At 46.6% G+C, this 25,838-nt stretch overlaps 1 protein-coding gene across 1 annotated transcript in view; it reads left to right on the forward strand.

Annotated features, from left to right (window-relative positions):
- Positions 1-25,838, forward strand: part of F13A1 (coagulation factor XIII A chain) — a 186,760-nt gene that overhangs the window by 155,124 nt on the left and 5,798 nt on the right. The window contains exons 13-15 of the mRNA XM_054721509.1: positions 4,885-5,172; positions 11,067-11,227; positions 23,845-23,981. Coding sequence (XP_054577484.1) covers positions 4,885-5,172; positions 11,067-11,227; positions 23,845-23,981 — 586 coding nt within the window. The remainder of the gene's footprint in view (positions 1-4,884; positions 5,173-11,066; positions 11,228-23,844; positions 23,982-25,838) is intronic.

Genomic DNA, 25,838 nt, shown 5'->3' on the forward strand with positions numbered 1-25,838 from the left:
CCATTTCCTCATCCCCCGATCAATGATTCCCTGTCACTTGTATTTTTCTCTCTCCTTTTGTGTTAGCTCCTTTCCATTAGCATTTCAGTGTTTAAAGAGTTTACAAAGTCTTTTTCAACAATATATCCCCCACCAAACATGCCCGCACTTTCTTCCTCCTTGCCTCCATGGCCAGGTGTCCTGGGAGAGCTGCCTGTACCTGGCAGCCTGCCATGTTCCTTTCCCTTATATTCCTCACCTACCATGCCCTACATTTTGCTACCACATATCCTTGAAGATCTTCTCAGGGTCACTGAAACCACCTGACTGCCATGTGGAAGAAATATTTGCAGACCTCAGCTTGCCTAACCTTCCTATACCTTTTCATGCTATTACTCCCAAGTCTGAAATCCGGTTTTCTTCGTTTCTATGATGCAATGTCTCCTGGTTCCATCCCAACCTGCTTGGTTCTTTGCTCTGTCTCCTGTCCCCCTGACCCAAGCTTTCTGCTTTCCTTACTCCCTCCGAATGTGACTTCATTCTAGGCTTACATCCTTTGGTTCATGCCCATTTCCTTGTGTTCTTTCTATAGCTGGTGTTACATCCACATATACACTGCTCACTCCCAAGTCGCTGACCCCAATTTAGACTTCACTTTTCAGCTCCACATTTACCTAAAGTCCCACAGAAACTTGAAATGGAACCTTCCCAAATGTCACCTCTCTCACTCCCTTCCCCTCCCTAGATCTGTTTCTCATCCTCTCTCTACCCCAGTGAAGGGAACCATGATCCACCAGGTGCAACAAACCTGAATGTCCCTCTGAAACATCTTCCCTTCCCCGCCCCTCCTGATCTCCATGGCCACTCTGAGAATCGGGTGGTATCATGTGTGGAGAACTCTTAGCATTGTGCCTGCTACCCAGAAAGTATCCCATAAAAGTAAGCTTCTGCTACTGCTAGTAATTGTATTATCCCTACCATATACTACTATTAGCTTGGGCTATGATGGCTTTTCTCCTGGATACCTGCTACAGCTTCCAATTCCCTGTCTTCTTATCCTCTTTCCCTTGTTCTAAACCCTGCATTGCTGCCAGAGTGGCATATATAAAATGTAAACCTGAGCCTGGTTGCCGCACTACTTAAAAGCTCTCCCTCTCTTTTGTCATCTCCAGGGCATTTCAATAAGAGCGTGGCCACACCCCTGCCATCTGCCCTTTTGCCCCCTCACTGCCCCTGATAATCACATGGGCAGTTATCATAAGTAGCAGCCAGGTGAACTGCACAGTTCCTCTAATAAGCCAAGCTGCCATTTGCCTCCAGGCCTTTGTTCTCCCTGTGGAGGGAAAAATGCTGAGAAGTCTTCCCTGCCCCCGGGTGAATGGTGACCCCTCTTTACTGACAGACTCCTACAGGAAAGGCTGTGCATCTCACCTGAGCACAGCATCTGACATTAGAGCATGAAATATCAAATGAGTGGTAACTCAGGTGGCACTTTCACAGGTGAGCCTTAATTGAACATCAAATGTCCTACACTGGACTGTTTGGTATCTACACTAATAAAAGAGAAAAATACAAATTGACCATACCTTCACGACACCCACCAGTCAATCAGAAGTGAGTATGCAAATTAACCCAACAAAGATGGTGGGTTAATTTGCATATGCAGGCACTGAGCGGCCGGGGGCAGGGCGGACGCTTGCATCATTGCCATGGCAACGACACAGGCGTTCCGCACCACCCCAGCCACTCTGGGCCTCTGGGCAGCATGGGAAGGCGGAAAGGCAGTTCCAGGCCAGAGCGAAGGTGGTGCCGGCAGCCAGGGGAAGGAAGGCCCATTCTTGCACAAATCTTCATGCATCGGGCCTCTAGTCTATATATACTGAGTGGCCAGATTATTATGATCTCTGAACGCATAATAATCTGGCTACTCAGTGTATATCCTATATAATAAAAGGCTAATATGCAAATTGTCCCCTTGACCAGGAGTTTGACCAGCAGGCAGGCCGGCCAACTGCCCATGTCCCCTCCCCCTGGCCAGACTGGCCGGACCCCACCCATGCACAAATTCACCAGGCCTCTAATAATCTGGCCACTCAGTGTATATAAAAATGTTAATACGCAAAGTGTCCCCTTGGTAGTTTGACCAGGAGACCGGGAGTTCAATTGCTTGCTATGATGTGCACTGACCACCAGGGGGTGGCGTGGAATGAAGCAAGGCCGCAGCCAGCAGCCAGAAGGCCCTGATTGGCCCTGATCGCTGGCCAGGCCTAGGGACCCTACCCGTGCATGAATTTCATGCACCAGGCCTCTAGTCCATTACAAAGATGAAAATTTGGTCTGGATGAAAGCAGAGGGCTTCTCCGAACCTCAGTCCTTTGGAGCCTCTGTGCCAGGCTAGGTCCTAGGTCTGGAGGACATGGAGCTTGCATTGTAACAGGGGAATAACATCACATAGTGACAAGTACAGGCAAAGGGAAATAAAGCCAGGTGATATGTTAGTGAGAGCTGAGAGGACTAGGGACATTTACACAGGAGGAAGGAAGGGAGAGCACTCTGAGAAGGTGACATTTGAGCTAAGATCCAAACAATGGGAAGAGTGCGCTCTCATTGCATCCCAGTTAACAGACCTTCCTCCTGGGGTTGAAGGAGGAGTCTCAGACAACAGAATCTGGCTGTAGGCCATTCTCTCCCAGCACTGAATCCATGGCCTGAATCATATGAGACATCAGAGCACCAAGCACAACTGCAGAGTGACAGGGGTTCTGCCTGCTCCAGGAGGCCCGCAGCTCCTGCCTCCTATCGGGGCCTGTGCTTCCTGTAACAGCCCAGCCTGCTCTGCCTGGCACCCCTGCTCACAGGGACAGGCTCGTCCCTAGCAGAAGCTAGAGGTCCCTCCATCTACGACATGATACAGAATAAAGTCTCTTATCCCCACAAGCCTCCACTGCCCCCTCCCCTCATCCCAGCCAGCTCAGCTTCTCCCTATCAAGTAGGCACCTCTCTGACCATGTTCCTGCTGCTGCTGCTCGCCCCCTGCATTTCGCCTAAATGCATATTTGGTATCCATCCAAAGCGATAGCCATCAGTGCTCGCTTTCTCGCAGAGCTATCTGCCAGATGCATTCTGCTAAAGTATTTCACTGCACTTTCCTTGTCACAGCCCTCCTTCCCTTTATTACTATCTCCCCCTATTGATCTGCAAACATGTGCTCTAGCCAATGCTTGTCCTAGACAAATTGTTTCTGGCATCTCATGGCAATCTTGACAATCAAAGCACTTGTTAATACACATGCACACACACATACACATTTTCGATTGTTTGCAACACCTGCTGGCATTTTCTTTGTCTTTGCAAAATACTAGCAGCTGCCAATCCTTATGCATATAATACCTCTAATCCACCTAACAACCCTATGATGTTGGCTTCCTTGTTTTACAAACCAGGAAACTGATGGTAATAACAGTGCCTGCCTTTTGTCTCTAAGGATTAAATGAGATAGTGTATGATATGTACTTACCACAACACCCATCACAATAATAACCATTTGACCTCTTCATCTCCATTGCTTTTTATTATAAACTAAGTAAAGTGAAAGATAATATCTTAAAATTAGCATAAGTATAAAAGCCAGCATTTTTATTTTGAAGTGATTGTGTGTTATTGTTTTTCTTGCTGGCTAATCCCATGACTACTTTTTAGAAGCCAAAATATTTGCCTCTCTATTTGCCACATGCGCTGAGATATATCCAAAGGAATTAGGATGGTAAAGACAATAGCAACTATCTGTCCACACCTCCTCAATCCCTGTCCCCCAAAGCCAAGCATTTGGTTCTGTGCTCTATAAGGAACGTTAGCCCAGTTTGGACTCGGAAGCAGCAGGCTCTTAGGCCTAACTTGTACCTGTACTTCTCACTTTCTCACATGTACAAAGCAAGTTTTTAGTCTCTTCCTCTCTCCTTCTCTCCATACCTTCATCCCCATCACCACCACTTTGGAAACCCTACATAAGACATATTTCTAAAAACAGCACACGTCTCAAACAGCACCACCATCCCAATAGGCAGCCCTCAAAGCAATGTGTTCCGTGTCAGATGACTGGGAAATCTTGCTAAACAAGTCTCCCTACGAGGGCACAATCTCAGAAGCTTCCATAGGTTATTGAACATGGGACCATCCAGGAGGCACTAGAGAACCCAGTGCTCCCCAAGGGAACTTGGCCTTCAGTCCTTCTGCAGGAAGGCTTGTTAACAGTTTGCTAGATCGGAGCGTGGGGTGCAGTGCACGGTTTGGGAAACAGGGATCTCTGCACTCTGCCAGGAGTGAATGGCAATGGAGGGCGGAGCGGAGGGCAGGATGAGCTGCCCAGGTCCAGCTCAGCAGGAGCAGATGGGGCAGGCCCAAGTGGAAAGAGCGATGAGGAAGACAGGTCTTGTTGGGGAGAGCCATGAATAGGGGGAAATTCAAATGCAGAAGGTGGGCTGGCCAGATGTGACTATTGCCAAAATCTTTGCTTAGAGATCTTCAATTTCTAGCTACATGGCCAGGAGTTGGGTAGGGAAGCAACTGATAACATAGTTTTGCCTCTTCTACCTTCTGAACCCTGATATAGTGACACTGCAGAAATGACCGTTAGAGCAAGCCCCTTAGCAACCCCCTCTCAGACAGGCCCTGGGATGCTGCCTAACTCTGTAACCCGGGCAGGTCATGACTGGCTGGGACTTGATTTGGCAGAATTTGTAACATCGGAATGATTTGGGCACCTGCCTCAAAGGAAGCGGTGTGGCTCGCAGCAGCAGTCCAGCAGGCACAGCACACGGGGCCCGCAGCTCAGGGGGTGCAGTACTGCGACCTTCTCTTTGAGGGACTGCGTTTCTTTTCCCGTCATCACCTCTGCATCTTTCCTAGGTCAAAAAGAAGAGAGACTGGCCCTGGAAACTGCCCTGATGTACGGGGTTAAAAAGCCCCTCAACACAGAAGGCATCGTGAAACCGAGGTCTGACGTGGACATGGACTTTGAAGTGGAAAATGCCGTGCTGGGAAAGGACTTCAAGGTCACCATCACCTTCCAGAACAACAGCCCGAAAGCTTACACCATCTCAGCCTATCTCTCGGGCAACATCACCTTCTACACAGGTGTCTCCAAGGAGGAATTCAAGAAGGAGACATTTGATGTGGCTCTGGATCCCTTGTCCTGTAAGCTACCTGGGGGGCTGTTCTCTCCGGGACCTGAGACCTGCTTCTCTGTCTGGCTCAGGCCCGACACCCCTAATAACTTTCTGTTGAGTGAAGGTTCTGCCCCAGAGTTCAGGAGCGTGGACCACATGGGAGAACCCACTTCTTTTAGAGAGGCCCCACCTTTCATCTTCATGCCTCATGCACAGAAGTGAACACTGAAATTTTCAGTCATGAGCCAGCCCCAGGAGTCGTGGGAATTAAATATAGTGTAACTTCTTGCTACTCGAAGTGTGGGCTGAGGACCTGAAGCATCGGCATCCCTGGGGAGCTGGTTAGAAATGCAGACTTTCAGGCCCTTCCAGGCCTGTCAATGAGGATCTGCATCTTAACAAGATCCCAAGGGCACTGAGTGCATGGGAAAGCTTGTGAAGGACACATCCCAGCACGCAGGCCCCTTGCCGGTGTCTCCCTCCCAAAGTTAGGCTCTGAGGGCACGGGGCTGCTCCCGCAGGAATGGTGGGTGCTGCTTTACCATTTAAAAGGCAGGGAGAGCTAAGCTCTGCATAAAGACCATTTCTGAAAATGGATCTGTCTGATACACAAGGACAGGAGAGAGCCCAGCCTTGGGAGAGGAGATGGGAGGCTCAGGTGTGCTGTCCAGGAGCCTCCGACGGGGTTTGCGCTCTCTACCATCTCTCGGGGGCTCTCTCATCCTTGACCCCTTCCAGCATCTCCTTCCGGAATATCTTAAGTGGGATTGGAATGGACATGCTGCACTTTGCACTGAGGATTTCAATTTCAATCAATTTCATTTCTTGGGGTCCTAGTATTTAGTGGGCACAGCAGTTGGTCACACAACTGGCAAAATTAGTCAATCGGAAGGAACCAGCCTCCAGGCAGAGCACATGGAGTTAGATAGGACAGGTCGGAAAGGACCTGAACACTTCTGGGCATCAGGCTTTTGTGGACCAGATGTGTTGACACTGAAAAAGAAAAGAAAAAAAGGGAATATGAATAATAAGTTTTACAGAGCAGAGGACCAAACCACATCTTCACAATGTACAAGCTTTCTGCATTTGGTGTCTGTCCCAAGCCACAGTAAGTTCAGAAAGATATTCCCAGAAGAATGGGAAGCTAGTCCCAAAAATCTCAATCCTAAGAAACCTACCCAAACTTGGGGGAGGAAGCCAAGCTCCCTCACTTCAGTAACGTGCCTTTAACAATTAGGAAACCCATCGGCATGGTATTTTCTTTGGAAGCTGGAAGAGTAGCGCTTTTTCTACCCCTGGAGGTGGAAAGGGAATCCCTATAGAAAAGAGCATCGGGGAGGGGAGTGGTAAAGGACTCGGAGCAGAACAGCCATCACAGCTGTTCAGTGCAGGCAGAGGCAGTGACCTTTTCAGCCTGAGCCTTGGAGTGAGACAAGTCTGGATTGAGGTGTGACTGTCGCCTACTAGCTGTGTGTCCCCAGGCAAGCTACCCTAGTGATCTGAGCTCACTCTCCCCATCTGTACATAGAAACAGTACCACCCACATCACAGGGTTGTGGATTCACTACTCAAACCTTTATTTTGTGCTTACAAGTCCAGGTCCTGCTTTATGCTGGAGACATAGCAATGAACAAAACAGGAGTTCTCACTACCCTCATGGAGTTTGTAGTCACCTGTGGTGGGGCAGGGGCTCAACAATAAACAATCAAACAAGTGAATATATAGTGTGGTTGAACCTGTAATAGGGAAATAGAAAGCAAGCTAAGCAAGAGAGGAAGTGGTGGTAGAAATGAAGTGGTCGTGAAAGAAACCATTTAAAAGCAACATGACAGAAGGGCAGGAGTGAACTTTCTAGCCAGAAGAAACCGTAAGTGCAAAGGCCCTGAGGCCAGAGCATATCTGATGTGTTCAATGAACAGCAATGAGACCAGAGTCAGGAACAAAAATGGCAAGGTGAGAGTGGTGGGCAAAGAGTTGTAGGCCCTAGTAAGCATGTTGGCTTTGTTTCCAAATGAGCTGAAAGAACCATTAGAGGGTTCTGAGCAGAAGTATGGCATGATCTGACTTAGGTTCTGCAAGATCACTCTGGCTGCTGTACTGAGAATAGACTTGGGGAAGTAGGGCTAACGCTTAGAGATGTTATTGCAATAGCTTAGTGAGAGATGGTGGGGTAGCGAGGGAGGTAGTGAGAACTGGTCAGATGTTCTGAAGGTAGAGCCCACCGGATTGGCTGACAGATTGGATGTGTGGTGTGAGAGAAGGCGAGTGAGGAAGAAACTAAATGAGATAAATATATTTGAAATGGATCACATATGGTAGGCTCTCCGTAAATGTTAACTTCCAACATGTTTACATTTTGAGAAACTGAGACTGAAAAGATGAGTTGATGTGTTCAAGGTCATGCACAGTAATTAGAGGCAAAACAGATAACAGAAGCCAACTCCAATTCAGGCAGGGACAGTGAGCCAACTTGCTGTAACCTTGGGCCCTAAGTGGGCCAGTTTCCACTCATGCCCTTGCTACCTGGCATCCAGCTGCTCCTCCCTCCCCTAAACAGGGAACTAGGAGCAATCCTTTTCCCACCTCACAAGAGCCCCATCTCTAAATCCTCTTCTCCTCTCCCTAATCCAATAATGATTGAGCTCATATGAATTAGTGAGCTAGGATGACGTACTACATTAGCCCTCCCAGTCACTGACCAAACCTAAGCCAGACTTCATATTAACATAGGTCCCACCCTCTCGGCCCACCCCAAGGCTTGTCCTGTATAACTTGAAGGGAGTTGGAGACTATTTCTTGCTTTGCCCTACAGATGGGTGGCATTAACTGCATGCAATGAGTTGCATATTGCAATATAAAATAAATTGCACAATACTGCAAAATATGATTCTAGACTTTGATTTAGAAGGTCAGAGTACATTGCTAGGAGGCTGTATTGCAAAGAAAGTTTTCCAAGTAGAATGGGAGGCATACTTTCCAGATTGATGATTAAAGAAACTGTGTGGGCTAGAGTCAGCTTGGAAGACTTGAATAACTTAAACCTTCCAGTACCTTCAAAGGTGCTATCATTTCCACTTGGCTATATTTAGTTTTCTCTGCTTTTTGGAAAAGAGATGAGGCAGCTCCAGTCTGTGTCTCCCTTGGCTTTCCCCAGACACCGTAAATGATATTGGCAGGATCCCAGCTCCACCGCTCATAGAATGAAAATCTATTCTTCTTTCTCTTGCCACATTTAATAAACTTTATCTAGAACAATTTCTTGTGCGGTGGCAAAACACAGCACTTACATAACATACTATTTCAGGAGCACTGTTCTCTTGGGCTGGAAACACAGCCCAGTTTCCTCGGTGCTATGATTTAGAGAGTGTTCTGCCCCCGAGATAAAGGGGTCCTGGTGCTGACATTGTAAAGGTAACGAGAGCCTCTGCAAAGATTTCTGGAAAGAAGTCAGACATATCCCACCAGCCTGAAGGAACCCAGTGGTCAAACACCCGTGTAGAAAGAGCCAGAGGACGCCCATATTTTATTACTGGCGGTAGATTGAGGCAAAATGCATGTTCTTCAAGGCCTGTCATTTTGCCACTCCATCTGTGCAGATCTGGGGAAGTGAAAAGCAGGCCCCGTGTGCTCATCTGAGGTTGCCTCTAACTGAGGGGGCAGAGTCTTATTCATCTGGACAATTAATTTCTGGGGGAGCCATGGAAAGCGGAATCTAGGCTCAGGCCCAAAGAAGGCAGCATGATTGGTCATTAAAAAATGCAGAATTCAAGGGCCAACATCAAGGCCAGTTCATAAATTCAAAAGGCTGGCTCTGAATGGAACAGGACTGCCCAGGAATCAATCCAAATCCTTTCGCACGCATGCAAGGTGGACCAATACCTTCTAACAACTCTGCATAGCCTGGGGCAGAGTTCCTCAGCAGAGGCACCAGCACATCCCAGACTGTGGATAACTGCTGCGGGGCCGTCCTGTGCATTGCACGATGTTTAGCAGCATCCTTGTCCTCTGTCCACTGGATGCCTGCCAGTAGCAACCAGTTCTGACAACCAAAAATGTCTCAGACATTGCCAAATATGGCTAAGGGTGGGGGGAACAAAATTGCTCCCAGTTGACAGCCACTGGTCTGGACTAACCAGCCTTTCCAGTTTGCCAGGAATTGATTAGGTTCCAGGGTACAGAACTTTCCATTTTAAAACTGAGACTGTCCTAAGTCCACCTGAACTCTGCCACTTCTGCTGTAAAACCCCCTGTCTCTGGGAGCTTCACGAACCTGCAAAGCCATCACCTGGGCAGCTTAGTCCAGGGCAGACCCTGACAGTTGGTGGGGTGGGGTTGGAGAACCTGCGTCTGTAACAGCTCCCGGTGGTGGTATCCGCTGGCCCACAGACCACACTGGAAGCAGCAGGCCTGGGTTGGAAAAGCCATGCTTGCCCCTCTGTCAGGGCTGATTCTGCGGGGAGCCCCTGGGGACTGGGGCACTTCTCAGCCCCCGGCTGCACACCAGAGTCCACCTCACTGAGCCTGGGCCCCTAAGATTCTGATTGAATTGGTGTGGGGTGGGATCCACCAGGGAAGGTTCTTAAATAGCCCCAGGTGACTGTGATGTGGAGCCAAGACTGGGAACCCTTCAGCCGGAGGGCTGGAGGCGGCCACGGCACCTGCTCATCTGTGCGGAGCTTCCAGGCGGGTGCTGATGCCTCTCACCTGTGAGCCAGCGGCCAGGAGGCCTCCCTGTGCTCCGGTGCGGGTCTCCACGCAGCCTTCCTTCCCGGCTGCGGGGGCCGCTGCTCATTATGGAGGGCTGTCATGAACTACGCTCTGCCCTTGAAACTGTCAACCGTGGCAGTTATTTCCTTTAATAACTTTTGCAAGAAGGAGGAATCTTTGGCAAAAGGCAGGCATTGGGCGGGGAAGCAGTGGTGGAGACGTGCAATTCCCTGAACGCCTACGGACCCTGTGCTCTGCGCCTGGGGGTGGAGGCACGAGTCACCGTTTTCCTGCCGGGCGGCTGGCTGACGATGCCACACCAGCACGTGGCTCTGCCCAGGCAGGTCGCAGCAGCTGTGGCACTGGGGCCTGGGGCCGGCCTGCAGCAGGACTGCACTTTGCTCTCTAGAATCCTGGGCTGCGGGAAAGGAGAGATAGAGAAAGTGGGCGATGCAGCCACAGAGAACCTCACTGCTGTGGCCAGAGCCACAAGGTAGAGTCCCCATCCCCAGCCTGACACTGAGCAGAGGGAGCCGGACCCCCTCCCCCTCCAGATGTCCCCCTGAAAGCTGACCTCAGTGACTCGAGGAAACAAGCTTTTGGCACAGAGGCCTGTTGAGTGACAAACAGGAGAGGAGGTGGGAGGAAGCTGAATGCCTATGGTGAAAACTGGTTCCAACAGCTTCTTTCTCTTCAGTAGAAAAATCATGTCAGATGGTACAGAAAACGCAGAGCTACAAGGGGGAAAAGGTTTGGGTCACTGACAGTGTTGCTCCAGCGTGGCCCGTGGCCTACACGAGATGCTGCTTATTGCACGAGGGGTTGGCATGTGGAATGGTGTCCTTGAACGTCACCGCTCCACACCTGCCATCCTCAGATTGGCCCTACCCAAATCAAAACAGCTGCAGTCAAAACCCCTGAGTCCTTGGTTTCAAACATGGCATCATATTTTACAACAGCAAAAGCACTGTTTGGGAAATCTGACACATTTTCTCCAGTAAGACCTTACTGAATATTAGATTTCCAGCACATTCTTTCTTTACCCAGAAGCAGGAGAGCTTATCCCTGATTGACTCTGTTCCATATGCCCCTCCCTCACCTTTGCTTTGTTCGGTGGGTGCTGTGCTAATGTGGGAAAGATGGGGGCACCCGGGGAAAGGAAAGCGGGTCCCATCCCAGGTCCTGACACCCAGCATGTTTGTTTCCCTCTGCCAGTCAAGAAAGAGGAGGTGCTGGTCAGAGCCGGCGAGTACATGGGCCAGCTGCTGGAGCAAGCGTCTCTGCACTTCTTTGTCACAGCTCGTGTCAATGAGACCGGGGATATTCTGGCCAAGCAGAAGTCCACTGTGCTGACCATCCCCAAGATCATCATCAAGGTCAGTGTTAGCATCTCAGACAAGGGAGAAGAGCAAGATTGTTGATTAGTTATTCAGGCTTACTGTGTTTTACTGTGAGTGTGTGTGTGTGTGTGTGTGCGCGCGCGCGCACTCCAAAAAAAAAAAAAAAAAAGGAGCTAGGATCCTCCTGTTCTTTGAAAGAAGTAAACCACACTATATATAGACATGCACATGTAACACTTTTCTCTCCTCTCCAGATCTAAATATATAGATCTGGCTGCAGATATAAATATAACCTGTAGGTATGAACACACTTGTGGAGGAAGATAAAGATGTGTAATGGATACATATACTTAGAATTCTCACTGCCTCCAGCATAAAGTGGGTCAGGCCTGGCATGAGATGGAAACTGCTTGGATCGTCTCCACCTGCACTTTGGGCAGTACTGCTGCTCATGGAGATGTAGCTGTAGCCAGGTGAATGCACAAACTGAAAGGTCAGCGAGATGGCAGTGACTTTTCATCCAGGTATTCACCTTGCAGCCACCAGAAAATGCCCTCGTGCCTTTTCCCGTAAATAACCCCTCCCCTGTCACCAGGAAAACCACCTTCCTGACTTGTGTCACCACGGGGGTGTTTTGTTGCCCACTTGGCTAGTAGTTTTAACATTTTCTCCCCACTGAGCACCAGAAATCTCTGCCCAGGTGGCTGAAAGGAACTTGGCAGAGGAGGGCTGACTGTGGCGGCCTGTGTGCTCCCGCGTCTCAGGAGCAGAGGCAGCATCGCAGCCGCATGGCTGACACCTTCCCACCCTGTGAGCGGGTACCCAGCCCGCAGCAGGGTCCTTGGAGTACCACACCTCCTGCCAGCACACCCCACCCCAGGACTTAGAGACCTTCCCAGGCCGCCGGAGAACATCGTTCTTGAAGTGACTGAGTGATTAGCACAGCTCCTGAGCTGCATTCCTCAAAGTGATAGACAAATCATAGTTAGACAAAATTTTCACATTTTAAATGCCCCTAGAGCTGGGAGATGGGCAATGGGCTAGGAAGGGGGAGTTAGGCCTTGTGTCTTATAAATAATTTTCTGTGGATCATTTGTAAAACGAATCATTGTTGTGTAGCATTCAAAGTGGCAGCTTTTGTTGGGTCTCAAGACATGTGGATGACACTGCTGACCACCATAGTGAGTCACCCCAGGATAAGGCTCATCCAAATACAGACATGTAGTGCCCTCCGAGGACAAGAGCCCCAGACCCTGCATTTCTAGAAAGGCCTCCATCATCATCTGTGGTTATTTCACCCCAGTCACCTCCCACAGGTGAGCACCAGAGGCCTTGAAAGGCAAATTAAAATGAGGATGTTCAGGGCCTGCAGGCAGAAGAGGAAACAAAGGCAAAATGGGGAAGTGCACTGGCGTCCCTCCAGAGGTGCCCTCAGTCAGGGAAAGCATGAACCCAATAGTGTGAGGCGCTGGGTACCATAAGCAGGGGGCCTTCCCACCACCCTCAATGGGCAGGCTGCCCCCATGGCCTGCTGTCCCTGGGAGACATGGGGCGGTGCCTGCAGCATCATCCCAGCTGCACTCGGAGGCATCCCTTACCCTTTCCCATCAGAGCAAGGCCTGCCTGCTCTCCCCAGTTATGAAGCCACAGCCTGTCCCTGGGAAGGGCTGGGAGAGAGCATTCCACGCTGCACCGTGATCAAACCACAGCATGAAACAGAATTTAATGGCACCGCTGATAATGCACTGGATGTATAAAAGAAACTAATAACTTTCATCCCTTAGACATTATTAACTTGAAGGATTATTTGTTAGTTGTCTTCTGGGTTTACTTAAAGAGCAGTTTCGTTCCCCAGGGGCAGAATCAAATACCATCTCCAACAAGCCGAGTGAGCTGGGCAGGGAGGGTGCATTTTTTAAAAAGTTGTATTTTTGTTTTATTTTTAATTTCCATTAAGGTGTCAGGGATGCTGTTTCTGGAGGAAACTTATTCAGAGGCAGAACCGTTTGACCGGGACTCAAGCTTGAGAGAAATGGACATTGTGGCTTCTGTCCAGAGCCGAGCTTGTTCGGGAAAGGAGGCGGGAGGCAGGAGGCAGCTTTGCGTGAGCTGCCTCTTAACCACTAACCCCATTAACCACATTAACCTCAAAACAAACTAAGTCCCAGCAGGGGAAGAGGTGTTCCTGGGTAAAGCACCTCACACGTTAAAAGCCACCCAGGTGTCCTGAGCTGTGAGAGGCCTGATTCCAGAAACTAATGGCCTGGAGGCCTGGGAGGCAGCCTAGCCTGCTGGACATATGAAATACAGAAGGCAGTCCTCATCCTGCAAGTGACTTAGGGAGGGAAAGACACAGAGGAAAGGCAGGAGGGTGGGGGGAGAAGGGGATGGGAAAGGAAGGGAGGAAAAGAGGAAAGGAAAGAGGAAGGAAGAGCAGAGGGGAAGGAGGGAAGAGAAAGAAAATGTTACACTGAAGTATTAGGAGACCTTAGGGAGAGGAATCAAATAAACTAAATAAAACAGGAATTGGAGAGGGAGCTAAATGCAACAAAAGTAAAAAAAAATAATAATAACAACAACAACAAAAACATAATGGCTCAGAGGTCCAGAATTGCCAAATTCTAGGAAAATGCTGGAACTCTTTGTGCATCACTTTGAGTCTGACATGGTCCACAGCTGACCGAACCTCTCAAGTTCTCTGCCATGAATGTGCTGGGCACGGTGAGATGACATATAAGCCAAGGGTTAGGAGGACATGACCTTCCATTCTTATCTCACGGGCAGCAGGAAGGAAAAGATCTGAACACAGTGATGACAATGATAGCAGCTAGAAATTATTGAGCTCTGTCTAGTATTATCTTATTTAATTCTCAATACCATCTTATGAGATAGATATTATTATAATCCACACTTTACAGATGAGAAAACTAAGGCCCAGAGAAGGTCAAAACATGTATAGAGGTCAAAACATGGGCTTTGGGACCAAACTATCTGAGTTAAAAACCTCTTTTCTTAATATAATAAGTGTGTGACCGTGGACACATCACTTCTCTTTCTTGGCATCTGTAAAAGAGAGATAATGGCAATACTTCCTTCATAGGGTTGTTGTGAGTATATAATGAGTTAATGGATACCTAAGCCCAAATCAAAGTCAATGCCAAGTATATGTTGGTTGTTGATATTATTGTCATTGTTACTGTTCAGAAGCAACTCGCCCGTGAGCGAGTGCCTGCTAAGGGAAAGAGTGAAGCTTCTAACCCAGGTCTTTTGCAGATAACCATTGCTCTCACACTGGAACTTCCACAGAAAGTGGAAGATGGTGACTGCCTTCACAAAGTGTCTGTGTTTTTCAAGGGAGAGAGACCACCCAATCATGAGTTTGGTTGAAGTGGGGTATCAAAAATTAAGGCTGTAGAGCAATAGATGATCCTCAATGAATGACAGCATTTCAAGCAGTAGCAATGGATGAAGAGACATCTTCAGATCCTAGGAAAAAACCTAATCAAGGACAAGTGAGAGGCAGATGGCAGGTGTGGGGAGCAACTAGAAGCCTGCTGTGGCCAGAGTCGAGGCTGGAAGCAGGGGACTAGTGGTTATAAATTTAGAACAGCAGCTTGGGGCCATTTTAAGATGAGTCTAGAATTTTCAGATGAGAGCTTTATATTTGAGTCCATGAACAAAGACTTCAGTGAAAACTCTGGAGCATACATATAACATTATTGCCCTCCTCCCGAGAGTTGGAACCTCTTTTCTTTCTCTTCCTCAAAGCCTTTGCCCAAGTCATCATCTTATTCTGGGAGTCCCCAGCTCAGCCTGGGGACTGCAGTTTCCTGGCAGCAACTTTGCAGCTGTTCTTAACGAGCCCCCTTTTTAGAGCAAATAGAGGCCAACCTGGAACAATATTGAGCCCCAGCAAGGCAGCTGGCCAGTGGACATGTACTTACATCCTGATGGACCCAGTCTTGGATTACATTCTTCCCGCCAACCACCATGCATGAGTCACAGTGTGTGATCCGCATATGGAAAATGGAAAATGGCAGGAAGAGACATTCATTAAACTTTAATGAGCACGCATCTCTTTTTCCATGCTATCACAATATTTTGATGAAAAAAAAAGTATATTTTATTAAAATTAGACATAGAATTTTTCTCTGCCTTCCCATGTGTTGATGGTTGTAAGATGCTTTAAGTCAGAAAAAGACTCAGGCTTTTTGGTTTTTAATGAACATCTATTTTTAGGAAAGGATGGAGGCAATGACGGGAATTCAGCTCCAGGCTGCAGACTGGTGTGTCGGGAATCTGTGGTGTGTGATGTGGGAACAGCATTCTGGCGGGGCTCTCCCACTGTCAGTCAGCAGCGAAGGTTTCACATTTTTCCTCCTCTCACCCAAGTCAGCTAGAACAGGAACACCAGGGGGGACACCTGGAGCCCCTTTTGTGGGGACACAGTAACCTGTAATACTTAGAGATGGCTGCAGTCACACCACCTGGGTTCAGAGTCCTACCTGCTTTGGGCTAATTACACAACCACCTCAGAAGTAAAGTGGGTACTGACCTCACTGGGCTTCTGGGAGGGAGCAAAGAAATATTCACATAAAGAGCTTTGCATGGTACTTTGATCATAGTAAGTACTCAATGAAGACCAATGTCTATTAGCTTCTACCACACACATTTTTCTTCTCCTCCTCTTTTTCTTTCTCTTCCTCTTTCCTCTCCCTCCTCCTCCTCCTCCTCCTTCTCCTCCTCCTCCTCCTCCTCCTCCTCCTCTTACTCCTCATTCTCTCCTCCTCCTTCTCTCCTCCTCCTTCTCTTCCTCCTCCTCCTCCTTTCTCTCTCTCTCTCTTCCTCCTCCTCTTCCTCCTCATTCTCTCCTCCTCCTTCTCTCCTCCTCTTCCTCCTCCTCCTCCTTTCTCTCTCTCTCTCTCTCTCTCTCTCTCTCTCTCTCTCTCTCACACACACACACATCCTTTCTCTCTGAACTTCAGTGTCCCCTTTGGCAAAATAATTAAACCACTAATATTTATAATACTATTTATTATAATTATAAAAGACAAAGTTTCTGAGGATTAACATCTGTAATGTTTGTGAGAATGCTGAGCCCATGCCAGGACCTGGTAGCTGCTGTTAAAGTTTCCTCCTCCCCTGCCTAGTCCCATCTATGCCTGGAAATCCCGCAGTCACTCCCTGAGAACTGCTTAGAGCAGCATGTGGCCTTCTGGCCTAAAGTGAAGGTAACACTCACCTGGTGGCACTGAAGCTGACCGCTGGGTGTCAAGTGTGTGCGTTGCTCCCTATGGAACCCTCATGCGTGCGAAGCCAGTCTTGAAGAGCCTGGAGCAAGGCTAGGGGAGAAACAGAGGACTTCTATGATTCTATTCAGGATCTGGGAAATAAACTCTTCTGAGTGCCATTCTAAAACCACTCAGGTGCCAAGACCTTGGTGGTATTATCCTGTAAAACAAGTCCTGCAGGATTTGCAGAACATCACTAACTGTTCACCCTGTAGAACTCATCTTCTCATATGCATTAGGAGCAATGCTGCTAAGAGAAAATATAACCCTTTCTATGTATATAATTTTTAAAATTATAATCATGAACACACAGGTGCTTTAAAAATTTAAAAATTCTTTTAAACACTTAAAATAAGAACAATTGACTGTTTCCAAGATTTTTTAACCTGAGTTTTAATGTGCTTCACTGCCCTAGGGCCCCCACAGTGTAGGTGTTGGCCTAGAGTGGCATTGATAAGATTGTAACATGCATTTGCCCCTTACTTATTTGTTTTGTTGACTAAAAGAAATTTCTAGTGTTTATTAATCTTTTAGTTTAATCCGTCACTCATCTTTTCATTAATTTCTTAAATTCACTCAACAAATAGTTATTTGGTGCTCCCTCTGTAGATAATTGTAAAAAATGCTTTTTTAAGAATTATCAGAGAAAACTCGGCATTAAGAACATTTTTATTGACTTTTTCTTTGAAAGATTGCTGGTGATTGCATTCAGCAGTGCCCACCCTTGACCAGCTGCAGGAGCGTAGCTGCACTGTTCTCTCAGGACCTGACCACCCCTGCCACCAGCCTGCGGGGTTCCTCCTGCATGGACAGTGTCCACAGGGCCTACAGAAGTGGGCAGTTCATACAAATCCACAAGCAGAATGTCCGCACCACCAGCTCTGACTAGCCAGGCCTCTGTGCTCTGGACTTGCTGCACTGAGGATAACTAACACAGGTCACACGAGCTATGTCCCTGCCAACCCTCCCCAGGGCGCTGGGACCTACCTCTGGGCGGGCTCCACTCCAGGCTTGTGCAGACCCTGCCGAGCCTGGGGGGTGGAGTGGCTGTGAGGGCACCAAATCCAGCCCACTCACCACTCACCAAGCCATGCAGAGAGCCGCACCCACCCCCAAAAAGGGGCGCCCTTGCCTAACTTGTGCAGCCACACCCCAGTGCTGGCTCCACATCCTGATCTCTTCTGATTGACACACTACTTGGTTTTTTTACAACTGCTCAATGTTGTGTTCTAACTGGAGCCCAGAGGTTAGGTGTGGAATCCTCCTCATGCCCGGGAAGGCCCCACTTTCACCAGAGCAGAGCAAGGCTGGGCTGCTTGCTGTGGTGGGTGCCTGGGCCCTGCTCCTACAATATCCCAACTCATATACCTTTATCCCACAGGAAAGGTTAAACTTGGGGAAGCCATTTGAGATGTAATAAGTGCTTCCAAAATGCTGAGGGCCAGTGGGTAAATTGTAATTAACTGCAGTTTTGTTTTGTTCTGTGAAAACCTGAATATTTGAAACTTTCCGTCAAGACAGAAAATGAAAAGAGAGACCAGGTTCTAAATAACCCCTGAACCCTGAACCATTTCCCCCCATGTCTCCAACCAAGCACTTTTCTCCCTTCCCACCTCCCCGTGTTCTCCCTGACTGTCACGTGTCCCAGTCACCAGGACACACACCTCCGCCCTGCCCATCCCATGGCCCTGCAGTGCCCCAGGGTTGGGCTTCTCCCCTTCTCTTTAGAAAGTGTTGGTGGAGGCTCCCAGCTAGGCGGTTCTCCGCCCAAAACCTAAGAACTGAATCCACCTCATTTCCACAGGGGACCTCGGGGATAAGGTCCTCATGTAACCCTGCAAGCGGGTCTTCCTTTAAACCTCAACAGCATTTAGATCAGTAAATGCTAGCGTGTTTCAGATGCTCTGCCCGATCCTTTCACAGTAAAACCCCCTGGTAACCACCTAAGAAACCCAGGCCCAGAGAGCTCAAGCCACTTGGCCCAAGGACACTCCGTGGCAAGCCCCCGTCTTCGGACCCTGATGCCAGCAGGTTTTCCCCCAGCTTCCCGCATGGGTGGTCACTGTGTGTCTCAGCCACTGTGGTTGTGCCCTCGGTGCTGTCCTACACCGTCTCCGGAGAAAATCAAACACAACTGTCTGAGCTCCCATGATGAGGGGCTCTGGGCAGATAAAGCCTTGTGATCTGGGACTGTCCCAGGCAGGGCACCCCAGCCAAGGCTTTCCATGCTCAAGTGCTGACTCTCCACCCACTGATGGCCATTTGTCACAGAGGAGCAGACAGTGGGGGTGCTCCATCAGCCAGGAGGGCACACCCTAGGCCATGACCATGGGAGCCCTGCCGCCAGAGCGTGCACAGCTCTATCTCCCTCCACTTACAGCCGCAGAACAGCCTGTACTTGAGAACGGAAACGAGTACCTGCTAACCAGGTGCCTAAAACATAATTAGCTCTCTGCTTATCTGGTTTGCTATTTTTTAATCTTAGTAAAAAACACACATAAAGTAAAACATTAAGAATAATGACTCCCATCCACCTTATCATATAATCCCACTATGTTTAAGCTACTGGTTATTTTCTTAAAATGATTATCTCCATCTTTACCCTTAATAGAAAATCCTATTATCATCAAGTAATGTAATATATCAAGGCCCCAAGGCTATCTTGCCACATTTCACTCTGGCATAGAAATCTAATTCTCTCCCCATAAAGTCAAAAAGAAAAAGTTGGGTAGTATATATGTTTTCAAATTTAGTTCAGGGTCAAGTTATAATCATTGTGCTCAACTGATAGTTTAGTGACAGTATAAGGTAATACAGTCAATGATTTCTCAGTGGGCTTCAGAAAATAATGAGCCTATTTCCAGCAAAGAAAAAGTCACTATTTTTGCTTCTCTGCTGTGAAAGATCACAGTGTATGTGGTGTTTAAAGATGAATGTTTTGGAGTCAGAAAGACCTAGATTTATATCTGGGTTCTACCAACTTACATCTATGTAACTTGGGCATTTTGTCTATCACCTAAGTTTCAGTTTCACATCAGTGGGATGTGTAATGATCTCCCAAGCCCGTAGGGCAGTAGGAAGGACTAAGCAAGATAATACAAATAAAATGATGAGAAGAATGCCTGCATTACTAAGTGAACAGCATAAAATGTAAGTTATCGTTAATATTGTGGTTACTAATCAGAGTTAATTAGGGTTGTTAAGCAATGACTGGGGCACCAGACTGTTTGCATTTAGGTCTCACTTCCCCTACTTACTGTCTGTGTGAACTTGAACAAGCAACTTGTCTTCTCTGTGTCCCAGTTTCCTCATCTGTGAAATGAAGACCCATAGCATTTACTCCACACAGTTGTGAGGATTAAACCAGTTAACAGCATTGTTTGATGGGACTTTCTATGATTATGGTAATATTCTAAATCTGTACTGTCCTATATGATAGACACTAGCCACATATGCTAATAGTTACTGAGTACTTGAAATGTGGCTATGCAACTGAGGAGCTGTACTTTTAATTTAATTTAATTCACTTAGTTTAAATGTAAATAGCCACATGTGGCTAGTGGCTACCATTTGGACAGTGCAGACTAAGAACATTGCCTGACTGTCTTTACCCATTAGCACTGCAGCAAATGCCGGCGTGTGTTAGCCAGTAGCGGTGGTGGGGCCGTGCTGAGAGCATAGTTACACACAGGCACCTGCTTCTCCTTGCAGTGACCACAGGCTGAGGAGGAGAAGGAAGTTCATGACTGAAAGCACTGGAAGTAAGGGGTGTGAGGTGAACTCCTAGATCATACGGATCACATTGCCAACTAAATTCATTCTTTCTCAAACTTTCCTTCAACCCCACTTCAGTTTTGAATATAGTTATGTATATTGTAAAGCATATACTCCATGGAAGAGACCTTGTGATTTCCTACAAGGTAATTTCTTCCCAAAAGTTTGTGTGTGTGCATGTGTGTCAATAACTTTCTTGTTTATCAGTTGCTCATTATCATGGAATAGCATAAAAAATAAGAACTCAGTATGTTAATATTGGTGAATTATGTTTAACTTGGAAAAGCATATTTTGTCAATTTTTCAAAACAGAGATTCTTTAAATGGAAAAATTTAAAGAATCAGGGCCATCAAACCTGGAAAATAATTTAATGACACTGAGTATAACATATTCTTTATCCTTTTCTCTGGTTCAAGTAATAGCTACCCTTCTCTAAGGTGAATACACATAAAAGTGTCTTCTTGATCTAACTCTCTGGATTGCTAAAGGCTCCCTTTACTTGAGGTTTTATGAGAGCAAGGAAATCAGAAACATAATTATGCTGATATGAAATTATTTTTACAGCACTGAAGAAAAGCAGTGCAGATTCCCTAAAAAAATTAGATTTGAACAGACATTTTCAGCCACAGTAGTCATCATTCGCAGCATTTCACAGATACCACAGCGTGGCACACCACTCAAATAAACACTCGATATGAAAATACTGTGCGTATGTTCCATTTTTCTCAACAGAATGAGGGGTAATATCTCCACTTAAATTCCTAAGCAGAAAATAGTGATGTTAAATGTTGGGCAGGCTTTTATATTTGGTTTGGTTTGAGTTTTAAGGCTCATTATCATCTCAGTAGTTAGGCGAAGGAAGTTTAAATTTGGGTACAAGAGACAGATGTCAGGAAAATGACACTGCGTCTTTGATAATTGCAAAAGTAGCATTGTCCAAACTTGAAGGGACCTCTTTTTTCATCTTCCCAGCCCTTCTAAGCCCCTTCTCCACCCCAGGACCAGGAAAGACTGAGCAGTATTTATAGAGGTAAATACTACTCCTGCTGCAGCTAATTATAGAGGTAATCTCTGGAAACAACCTGATTAGACATGACATATGAAATTACCTGAGAAGACTTAATATTCTAATCATATTCATATCTAAAGCCTATCCATGAAGACCCAAACACACAGGCCAACTTTTTAAATACCTGATTTCCCCCATCACTGTCATCAGTGACCAGAAAGATGCACGTGGCTTTCCACAGCCCGGATCTTCCTATACTGCTCGCCTCCCAGTATGGAGATGGTTCTCATCCTGGAGCCTCCAAGTCCCCAAGGGCCATGCAGAGATCACATGGGTCTATCTAAACCCCCTAAAACTACTTGCAGTTGTGCATGTCTCATATTTGTCACTGTATAAATCTGTGTGGAAGGGTCAGTAGATATTATCAGATGTTTTAAGGGGCTTGTGCTCAGACTTATACAAGTATACAGAAGGCAGATGGCTCTGTAAAATATCCCCCCCAAAAATTAAAATCATCAGAGCAAATAATGTTACTAGTAGTGTCTCTGAAAGAGCCCAACTTTCTCAAATTTAGAAAGTTTATGTAGATGTTATCTTTAGTTTGTATTTTTTTTAATGCAAAAAAGTTTGTTCAACTTAAATTACACAGGTTCTACTGCCTGAGAGGCAATGTAATTATTTGGGGAGGGCCTAGACCTCTATAATTTTAAAGTTCCCCGGTGATTCCATTGACGTGCCAGGCTGGGGACCACTTACTAAAGTGCTGCACACACTGCCTGGCTCACAAGCCATGCTCGGTGGTGACAGCTGCTGTGGTCACCATCATGGTCACCGTCTGCTCCACCCCTGATTCCTGTGAGCCTGCTCTCCACCCATCCCACCCCGGGAGATGGGGATCCGAATTTAATAAACATGGGGAATCGGCTACAATTTTCATTTTTCTTACACATTTAAAAAATTCCATAGATATAGGTTTAGTCACAAATGTATGTTCTAGATTAAAGCCATAAAGTTCTATTCTTGACTATAGAGTCTTCTTCTAAGGGCAATGTCCTTCTCTTTTCATTAGAAAGTCTCATTTCCACATGACATTTTCTATATTACACATACTGCTTAAAGAAACAAAGTACAATAATGACTAGGTTGTTGTATAGGAAAATCAAATAACCATTAAATTCCTTTTTTTAAGCAGTCAGTCTAATTGAACAATATTTACTGGGCATTGGCTAGATATTGGAGTAGAAAGTGGCTAGAATAAAAGGTGAATAAAACAAACTCCCCCAGCCTGGCTGGTGTGGTTCAGTGGTTGAGCGTCAACCCATGAACCAAGAGGTCGCTATTCAATTCCCGGTCTGGTCACATGCCCAGGTTGTAGGCTCGATTCCCAGTAGGGGGTGTGCAGGAGATAGCTGATTGATGATATTTCTCTCTCATCAAAGTTTCTATCTCTCTGTCACTCTCCCTTCCTCTCTCTCTAAAAATCAATAAAAACATTAAAAATAACTCCCCCAAGCTTTGCCACTTCAAAAAGCATAAGCTGTAATGTACTAGCCTTTACCATGTGTCATGATGCTTTATATGTACCAAATCATCCTACCCTTTTATTGCAATGAAGGACTTTTATTATTATCTTGTTCCCAAATTACTTAGTGCTTTACAGATCCATCCACAGGATGCACAGCCCCTAAGCAAACAAGCTAATGCTATAGGCACCGGGACATGTTCCAGCACATTGTGTTGGTGTTGGGAAAGCAGGTAGTTCCGGGGGTGTGGCACCGTGCGGCACAGAGTAATCACAACTGGTAATAGCATTCCCTTAGATCACCCCATAAAAGTGCCAGTCAGTTCAGAGCCAAGGAAACTGAGTCTCAGAAAGGTTGAGGAAGTGACAAGTCCCCACTGTTAGGAAGTGTTGAAGCTGGCATTGAACTCTGGCATCCCCTGCCAAACATCTGATCCTGCCGAGATATGGATAAACTCACCCACAATTAGCTTCACCCTCTCCTGACTCAGATGTTGTAGCTGCAGATGAAGTCTCTTCTGGCTATTTTAGTGTCCAGCTTCCTCTCCTCAAGTTCAACAGTGAGGACTCCCTCTTTTGACATACCGTAGTTCTTTATAGTGTTTCTAATAGTGAGAAGGCACAGACCCCCTGGAGCATTTTTTCCTCTTGAACTTGGGAATTCCCCAAGTTCTGGCAGGAAACTTGAGCCCTATCCAGAAGCAGAGTTCACCTGGCCACCCTCACCACGAAATCTGTTACTACACCAAATGCATTTCCACTGCCTGCTGACAAAGAGCAGCCAGTGGCCAGGCTATTAACCTGAGTTCTAATTAGGGTGCTTTTTATAATGAGAAAAAGAGGGTGGTTCTAATTAGTAATTTTCCACCTTTTTCTCGGTAGGTGTCTCCCAATCAAAGCAATAAGCTATCTGCATCGCACTGGTCCCTTCCCTTGCCAAAAAATAATCCTACTGCAAAACTGAAGCTACAGTGAAGGTGGTAAAGGACACGAGAGAGCGGAGAGAGGTTTTATGTGCTGCTAATGAGCTGTGTTCTCCCCCAACTCTTTTCTTAGGTCCGTGGCGCTCAGATGGTTGGTTCTGACATGGTTGTGACAGTTGAGTTCACCAATCCCTTAAAGGAAACTCTGCAAAACGTTTGGATACGCCTGGAAGGTCCTGGAGTGACAAAACCAATGAGGAAGATGTTCCGGTATGTGGTGAAGGGTTGTGGGAAGGTGATGTGGGGCTGTGGGACATTTAGTTCTCTGTGTCTTCTCCAAACTTACATCTAATTCCCAATGACAATGTCTCAGAAGCTGCCACTTCCTTACTGGTATTTCTGTGGGGCATGAAGTAAAAATAGGGCTGGTTTGATCAAACTTCCATCATTTAATTCCTAAGACCATCCAAATGAGGTGGGTACAAGTATTATCTTCCTTAGGGAGGAGAGGAATTTGAGGCTTTGAGAGGTCAACTGATTTATCCCGAGGTGCACAGCTTATAAGAGTGACACCAAGATTCTGACTCAGGGTGGCTGATTCCAGAACCAAGTGTCAAGCATGTTTGTGCCTTACCACTTACTTCCTCGTGTATCAATTCTACTAATGTGTCAAATATGTTACTAATAGCATATATGTCAAATATGCTATTCCCTAAGTGTTCCTTTTCTTGGATTATTTCTTCCCAACTCCACCTCCCAGACTTCACCAGCCCAAGCACTCAGGAGAATAAAGGTGAGTCTGAAGAGTTCTAGACTTTGTTTCCTAGTCAGGGAACCAATGACGACCCCAGGCCCGTAATAATAGAAATGAAAGTCTGCTCCATTCCAACCTAGCACCATCAGATTGTGCCAGACAGTTCTCAGCTTCTTTGGCTTCTACGGACAAATACTGTCACCCACAGAACAGACCAGAATGCTCAGCTAGCACTAATTGTTAGAAAATAATTGTACCTTTTGATCCTACCAATGATCTGAATTCTGTCATCTGGAGCTATACACAAAATAAGGCCCATCTCTCTTCCATCTGACAACTTGCAAATGTTTGCAAACAACTGTCACATCTTCCTTAAGTCTTCTCTATACCTGCCCTGACTTTATTCCTCTCGCCTCTAATATGGTTTTAGCTCCCTCCCTCTCCCACGCACTCCACTTTGTCAGTATTCCTCTTAAATGTAACACCCAGAATAGATTCCCAATCTCTGAGGTTTATTACTTTCATTTCTACCACAAATAAGTCCCTGTCGGCATCAATCAATCTAGAAAATTTCCTGTGGGGTGACCTTCTAAGGTATAGAAAGGGAGGTGGGGGCTTTGGAAACTGCCTGATGACCAGATTCGTTGGAGATTGTCCCCATGTCCTTTATAGAAGCGACCCTGTTTTGTAATCTGTGGGGCAACTACAAGGCCTCCTTCACCCCTTCTGGGGCACCTTTAAAAAGCAATTTGCCCACTAAGGGCTCCCTGCATTTCTTTCAAATTACAGTGCTCACAGCTTCTGCACACCAGAAGAGATGCCTGATGCTGGTGGATGCAATAAACAGCAGAGAAAATAACTTGAGTGCTTTAAAAAAAAATGCAAGCACAAAACATCCCAACCTTCCTGTGCTAATAGGAAAGTTGCAGGAGAAAAAAAAGAATTAAATTAGAAATCAACCCTAGCTTGAGGAAGAGGTCAGCAATAATAGCCCTGCTTTGTCAGAAACCATAGTCTCACTCACTCGTTCTCGCACCTTCCAACTTGAATCAGATGCAAGAATCGCTTGGCAAAGTGAAACTTTTCTTCTTCAGCACAACCCCCTGGTGTATTCAATTTTTGCTTCTCAATCAGTAACCCCCCAAGCCTCATCTGAGGGTACTTTTGCACCTTTACTCCTGCTACCTTTATACCTTGGCTGTGCCAAGAATCCCACCTTGATCAAAAGCCAATGCATGAAAGAAACAATCTATGTGTTAGAGAAAAGAGTAATGCTCACACAGTACAATGACGCACTACTTGGGAGGTATAAGGCTCAAAATAGGTGCATTGATTATTGTTAATATCTGACATTAGGGTGGGTAAAGTATAGC

The sequence above is a fragment of the Eptesicus fuscus genome, chromosome 9 (genome assembly GCF_027574615.1).
Source record: "Eptesicus fuscus isolate TK198812 chromosome 9, DD_ASM_mEF_20220401, whole genome shotgun sequence".
In the NCBI taxonomy this organism is placed as follows: domain Eukaryota; kingdom Metazoa; phylum Chordata; class Mammalia; order Chiroptera; family Vespertilionidae; genus Eptesicus; species Eptesicus fuscus.